The 7,539-nt window shown below is 40.9% G+C and overlaps 1 protein-coding gene across 1 annotated transcript; it reads left to right on the forward strand.

Moving 5' to 3' along the window:
• Positions 1 to 263: 263 nt before the first annotated feature.
• czib (CXXC motif containing zinc binding protein) lies at positions 264 to 6,016 on the forward strand. The gene is made up of 9 exons (XM_034215214.1): positions 264 to 375; positions 556 to 612; positions 703 to 786; positions 1,020 to 1,076; positions 1,152 to 1,233; positions 1,319 to 1,350; positions 1,846 to 1,923; positions 5,414 to 5,479; positions 5,739 to 6,016. The coding sequence occupies exons 2-9, from the start codon at positions 607 to 609 to the stop codon at positions 5,814 to 5,816; spliced, it is 483 nt and encodes a 160-aa protein (XP_034071105.1). The 5' UTR covers positions 264 to 375; positions 556 to 606; the 3' UTR covers positions 5,817 to 6,016.
• Positions 6,017 to 7,539: the final 1,523 nt, after the last annotated feature.

The following is a 7,539-nucleotide window of genomic DNA, read 5'->3' on the forward strand; positions in this document are numbered from 1 at the left end:
TTGTCTGAAACGTGGGATTATTTTGTATCAGATGCGTTCATGAGATTTTCATACACGTGTGAACGCATCACTGGTGTACATGCGAACAAAGGAACATTCTTATTGAAATCATATTGAAATACAGTATGTTGCATAGTAGGTAATTGAGCGTCAGTGTCCACTAGAGGGCGCAATAGGCTATTAGAGTAAAGGTCCCTTTAAGTGCTAACGGATATGTGAGTATTTGGATGGTGGTTATCGTCCCATATAACTAAAAACAACCTGAAAACAATACCCGACAAGCTAGGCTTAGCAAAAACTCATGGTTGACGTACTGTATGCGGTATTATATGACAAATGAGTTATTCTAATACAAATAAATAAATTGCACGTAATGTAAGTACGGTGAACGTTTTCTATATTATTTTTCTGCTACATTTTTGCCAAGGCAACGCTATGCTACTCGACTTCTAGAACAAAACAGCCGTGGACACGTTACTATTTTCATTCACTACTTTGTATTCATCCCAAAAGCCAACACCATCAAACAAATAAACTCGTTCCTTTTTGACTCAGAAGCCAGAATTTACGAGGGGTACCTGAAGACGGCAGTAGGGGAGATCCAAGATGGTGGTATGTGTCACCGTAGCATGCTTCAGATGTAAACAATTAAACAATTTAGCTAATATTACTGGATTTCAAACTATTTGTCTCTCGTTACAGAAATTTGGACTCCAGTTCAAAGCCACTTTGGAGAATGTCACCAATGTGAAACCATTGGGCGACGACTTCCGGTGGTTTCTAAAGGTAGGATGGCTGTCAAGCTAGCATGCTACTTCACTTAAGACTTTAGTATAGTATTATTAAGTATTTTATTTCCCTCTGTTTTCGCGAATGTTGTACACTTTATCCTGCTTTTTGTAAACGTATTGCATTTTCACCCTACGTGACAACTAAATATGGGAACGCATTTACATGGCAAATGTTTATTTAGTTTTGTTGTCACTATTCACTACTAACCAGTACAGTATGTGTTACAGCTGAAGTGTGGAAACTGCGGAGAGATCCCAGATAAATGGCAGTATATAACCCAAGTGGTAAGTACATGTGTTAACCTTTAGTGTGGCAAACTTTGCACACGTATTCAACCTGTTTTTTTTGTTATTCCTCAGGAGAGTGTGCCACTAAAAGGAGGAAGAGGCAGTGCCAGTATGCTGCAGAAATGTAAACTCTGTTCCAGGGAAAATTCAATTGGTATGAGAAACTCACACCCCATCTTTTTTCTGACGTAAAGTCTCTGGTGGAAGTATAACTTGTAAACTGTTTCCTTTCCTTACAGATATCCTTGGAGATACAATCACACCGTATAATGTAAGCAAACATCTCATGCTTTTACTTTGAAAAAACTCCCAAGATACACTATAGATCCGACTTTAGAACATTGCTGTTATGGAGAGTTCACTTGATCATTTTCAGTGCGATCGTCTTTTATTTAGCATGAATACCTATTTAGGGAGACACTTCGGATATAAATACACAACAGCAGGATTATGGCAGTTATTAGACGTCTTAGCGGGAACATTCTCAAATAAAAAAATCTGTAAAAAGGCAGAAGGATTACAAGCAAACCCTGTTTCCATGTTCCTATGGGTAGCTGCCTTTTGTTTTAAGACAAACTACATTTTGAACCAATCCCTTTCTGTACGTTTTGTAACCTTTTGTTTTCATTTCTGCAGTTCTTAAAGTAAAGTGACTCCTTAAGATCATATCATTACTCTAAACACATGCAGGACACTTGTCACATACATTGGTGAGTGCTTTTTCTTTCAGCTGTGTGGTTTTCTTTTTTTGTTTGCTGGGTTAAAGGCAGAGAACAGTGAAAGATTCAAGACGATGGTGCAGTTTGAATGTCGAGGTCTGGAGCCCATTGACTTCCAACCTCAAGTAAGACACATTTTCACAGAAGAAAACAAAGCACAGATCACCAATCAGATAAAAGGGATAGTTCAGACCTTTTGGTATAATGTCCCCGTACATAATCATTTATAGTATGGAAGCCAAGCGACATACTGCTGTTGACAGAAGCAGCAGCAAAAAATAAACAACTTAAAGGAAGGGTCACCTAAAAAAATATCAATACAAGTTTAAATGTACGCTATATTTAAATGTTTTGGATTGCTTTCACTTGCATCCATTAGTTGTTTATTTGTGTAATTATTAGGGCTGTTAACGCAAAAAAAATTAACGCCACTAATTATTTTAACGCGATTAACGCATGTGTATTTTTTTCCCTCGGCCGCCCCGTAGTTTCAGAGCGCATCGAGTTTAAAATACCATCTACAAGCTAATGCTGACAGCCCCGCTCTTGCCGCCCGCTTGCAGCAGACCACACTTCCACGCTCACCGGCAGGCACCGACTGGCCATCTAGAGCAGTGGTTCTCAAACTTTTTTCAATCATGTACCCCCTATGAAAAAAAAATTCAGCCAAGTACCCCCTGATCAGCGCAAAAACAATTTGTTAAGGAAAAATGCCTATATAAAGAGGTACAGCGCTGCACCATCAGAGTCTGATTTATTAAAACAACAACATTGTAACTGAGAAACACTTAAATGCTACATTTCAAATTTTAACATCATGCAATAACACTAAGACGGCATTAGTTGCATTGAACTGATCTTTTTAATAAGTTGTCCTTACAATGTAGTGAAACATGGGCTTGTGCTTCACTGAGGATCGTTGTCATTCTGATAGGGAGGCCACTTATTACACTTTGCGTTTTGAAAATATGTGTAACTGTTCATATAAAACTCAAACTTCGTTACTTTTCCTAAAATTTGTATATTTATTTATTTTGGGGCGTGGGGAATGAAGAGAAAAAAATATTTAAAAAAGATATGGGTCACCCTTGAAAAAGAGATCTTTTGATCTCAAGGGGCTTCACCTGGTTAAATAAAGGCTACAAACAAACAAACAAACAATATGAGCATTTTATGAGCATGGGATTTTGACCCCTCATATAAACATATGCATAATGCTGGGCTATACTTTGCGGCCACACGCCATTGTCAAGCAACGCTTATTATTTAGGTCCTTTTGATAAGCAGGCAGTGATACCATTAGCTAGATCTGATAGATTTGGACATAAACGGGAGTGAAGTCTAACCGGATGGGAGAGAGAGATCAGAGATCAGATCAGCTGCTGCTGACAGAGAACACGCAGCTCTGCATGATCACAGCTCCGCCGCCGTGACGCACCGTTGAGTGGAGCAAAATACACTAACCCCCTGATCCCACCGGAAGCGTCTGCGCCGCGCTGCGACCTCCTCCTGCATCATAACCCACCAGGCGCGTTTCAAAACGTTGCGGAAGCCGAGCGTCGTGTGTGCAGCCTCGCAGTTGTTGGATGAACGTTCCACTTCCTGCCTGCGCTGCGCTGCGCTGCGCTGCGCTGCGCTGCGCCAAAAATAGGATTCATCCTATATTTTAGAAATTCCTTGCGGCGAGGAGCTTCTGGGACGCTTCAAGCCGCGGCGCAGCGGGTCTGGTGGAATAGCACCCATTGACTAGAGTGGCCGCGATCGCTAAAAACGTCGCAGCCGCAGCGCAACGCAGCGCAACGCAGCGCAGCGCGGACGCTCCTGGTGGGATTAGGGGGTAGACCTAACACACTTAGCTAGTTTATCTACTCTGGAACAAGCTAAACTAGTTAAGAATATATTTATTCTTTACTGTCGGGTCACTTATTACAGGTTCAGCGAGCTGCACGAGACTGACGGGCTGTCAGGAGAGAGAGAGGAAAAGAGAGCACCCCGTTTATTTTCCCATTTTATTATCCAGAGTTTCTGTAAACCTTTGAATAAAGTAGTTAATCTACTATTAGTAGTTTGTTTAAATGCATTAATTATGTTTTTTTTTTTTTATTAGCATAAAATAAATCTCACGTACCCCCTGCAGTACTCCAACGTACCCCTAGGGGTCCGCGTAACCCCATTTGAGAACCACTGATCTAGAGGACCGGGAGGGTGTGTGTATGTGTGGCCCGAGCGAGCGAGAGAGAGACCTTACGTGCATTGTTGTTGTTAGCATCTGGTGCTAGCTAGCTGCGCTAACGGATATAAGGAGCTGTTTAAATGAAAACAGAGGAGCGACATTTCGCCACAACTGCGCCGAGCACTTGACTTTATGCAGGAAGCCAGACAGTGGGACATTGTACGAGAAGTCAGCACACTCAGCACGGATAGTGCGCAACATGATTGCAGCGTCCAGGCAGCTCCGGTTCGAGCATATGCCTTGAGTTGCTCCAACGCATAGCGTGCGCACGCACACACACACACACAAACACACACACACACACACACACACACACACACACACACACACACACACACACACACACACACACACACACACGCACATTGTATGAGAGAGGTTCCAGGTTGAATTGAGGCGAATATTTGTAATGTTCAGAGGTTGTTGTGTTTAATATTCATGAGAATATTTGTCATTGTTCAAATGATAACAAACATTTGCATAAAGCATATTTGTCCACTCATATGATGATAAGAGTATTAAAAACTTGAAAAATATTCCTCTAAGGTACATTTAGAACAGATAAAAAATGTGCGATTAACTATGGACAATCATGCGATTAAATATTTTAAATCGACTGACAGCCCTAATAATTATGCTACTTTTAGATTCAACAAAGTCACAGACACAAACTCACTGATTGAAGCAGCGGTAGACCAGGTTCCCTTGAGTTATGCCAGGTCAAATGACTGTTTTTGTCAATGGAGTCGGTGGATTTGGCGAAACCTTAGAAGGAAATAATGGTTTGGGTTCCCCATTGGAAAGGGATATCTGACGGCAAGCAAGGTAAAGGGGTAAAACACTTCAACTGCCTTGATCCACAGCAGTGTGACTCCAGTGTTTTTCTATTTACAGAGGAAGTCCTGACTGCTATGTATTGTAGGAAATACATTGACTGTGATAAGTAACCCCACTTCTAAACATCTGGACTATCCCTTCAATAAAGTTACATTCAAGTGTCCATGACAGTGAGTTAGCATACACAATGTCAGGACCCCAAAACTCCATCATTGATTTGCTTATTGACACCTGGTAATATGCAATATGCAACCTAAATTGGTTGAAATGGAATAATGTTATTAGATACTCATTCGTGCTCTCTGCTATGTCAACATATTTGCTTTGGGAAAGAAAAGGATATGTTTCCAGAGTCAGAGAGTTTACTTAGGCAAGGCAAGTTTATTTATATAGCACCTTTCAACACAAGGCAATTCAAAGTGCTTTACAAAAAATGAAAGACATTCAGAAAATGGCATTTAAAAACAGTCATGTTAAGGTAACAAAATCCATGAACTGAACTAATGTCATGTGACTCTTCTCGATTTCCATGAAACCCACTCCAGGCTGGCTTCGCAGCACAGGGGGCAGAGTCTGGAACAAAGTTTCCGGAAGTCAACCTGCTAGAAAAAGTAAGTGCAGAGGGAACAACGCGTTCCTCAGTGATTGTCGATTTTGTTTATTCTAAGAGAATATTAGACTTAAAACTACATTTTAACCGCGGTACTGCATTGTTGGATATCTTTCAGTACTTATTTAGTTACTGACTCTTTCATGTATTTCCACTCCTGCTTCTGTCTGAAAATTACTTTTAATATTGCCAACTGTATTTACAGATTGTGAAGGCCTCTTTCATCGCTGCTACTTTTAAAATACTTGTGTGAATTTCAGGACTGGACAGACTACGATGAGAGAGTCAACGAGTCGGTGGGAATATATGAAGTCACACATCAGTTCATCAAGTGTTGATGTCATCATGCGCGAAGCCTCAGAGGGGGAGTTTGAACACTACAGCCAAATATCCTCAGGCCAATTGCTAGCCTCAAGGATGCTTCATATGCTGAGGTGATGATGAACATTAAAGGCTGTGGAATGATACCACAACATTTTGTATTAATCAACATGTTTTTTTTCACTGCCTCAATAAAACTGAAAGGTGTACATTTTGAGTTAAGCTTTTTCTTTGCAAATGTGAGTGTCACGTTTAATTATCAGTAGGTGTATTAAACCAAGATACAAGACACAAAAAAAGCCCAGAACATCATAAAAAGGCTGTAGAAACTGTAATGTCTTTAAATGAAGACTGATCAAAATGAATGATTTACATCCCAAATTGTGAAAATGCACGACTTGAGCTGATAAGAAAGAACAGAAGATGATTGTTAATCTGCTCCTGATCTACCTGACGGGCAGACCCCAGGCTGTGCGGGTGGGAAACATCACATCCTCCACCCTGATCCTCAATACTGGAGCCCCTCGGCCTGGTACGGCAGCTGCACCGCCCTCAAGGCTTTACAGAGGGTGGTGAAAACTGCACAGAACATCACCAGAACGGAGCTGCCATCCATGGAGGACCTTTACTCCCAGCAGCTCAGGAAGAAAGCCCTCAGGATTACAAAAGACCCCCATTACCCCCAGCCACAAACTGTTCTGCCTGCTGCCGTCTGGCAGGCGGTACCGCAGCATCAGGACTACAACCACCAGACTCCGAGACAGTTTCATCCCACAGGCCATACAATATAACACCTGAGGTTGCACTATTTTTTATTTGTTTGTTAATGTTTTTTTATATATTTGTTTTTATGTCTTGTAAATTGCACTGTTGAGGAACATGCGATCTAAGTTTTTCATAGATTACATAACTACACTGTAGTTGTGTACATTGGCAATACAACTTTGAATCTTGAAAAAACCAAGGAGAATAAATGAAAGAGCTCTCACTCTGTCAGTATTCCATGGTACCGTGAGCTGTCCAGAAATGTTTATCAACGTAAAGTGGCTGGGAAAGGATTGTAACAAAGCAGATCCCACTCTCCTTCATGTTATTTGGTAAAATAAAAAAAAGTTGGGACAATTAAAAGTCAAACTGCATTTCAAGAAACACTTCCAGCAGCCATCATGCAAGAGACTGAAGATACAAACTCAGAATAGTATGGCTTATTTGTACAAATGTACCTGCAGGTTTGTTGCTATTCTAAGTGCTTGTGCATTAGTATCAATTAAGCTTAACCTTTTAGGTAGTTAGGTTTTGCCTACCATACCATATTGTAGGATACATTACATTACATGTTACTTGTTAGACGCTTTTATCCAAAGTGACTTACATACTCAATACTGTGGGCAATCCCCACAGGAGCAATCTGGGGTGAAGTGTTTTGCCCAGGGACACAACGACATGCTCACTGCAGTGGGGTTTGAACCTGTGACCCCCTGATCCCAACACCAAGGCTCTATCCACTGCGCCACACGCCTCAATATACGGATACAATATCCCTTACTGTTTTAAAGCAAAATCATGTAGCCTGGCATAATAATATGTTTAAGTGACTATGGAATAAATAAGGACTGTTAGGTAAATCATGTATATCTCAAGTAATCTCATCCTGCATCAGTTTGTGGAAATGTAAACATATTTTTGTATTTAGTCAAGCTAAATATTCCTACCGAGTGACGCATCGTCTTGCGTGCAGAG

Source organism: Gymnodraco acuticeps, unplaced genomic scaffold, assembly GCF_902827175.1.
Source record: "Gymnodraco acuticeps unplaced genomic scaffold, fGymAcu1.1, whole genome shotgun sequence".
NCBI classification, from domain to species: Eukaryota; Metazoa; Chordata; class Actinopteri; order Perciformes; family Bathydraconidae; genus Gymnodraco; species Gymnodraco acuticeps.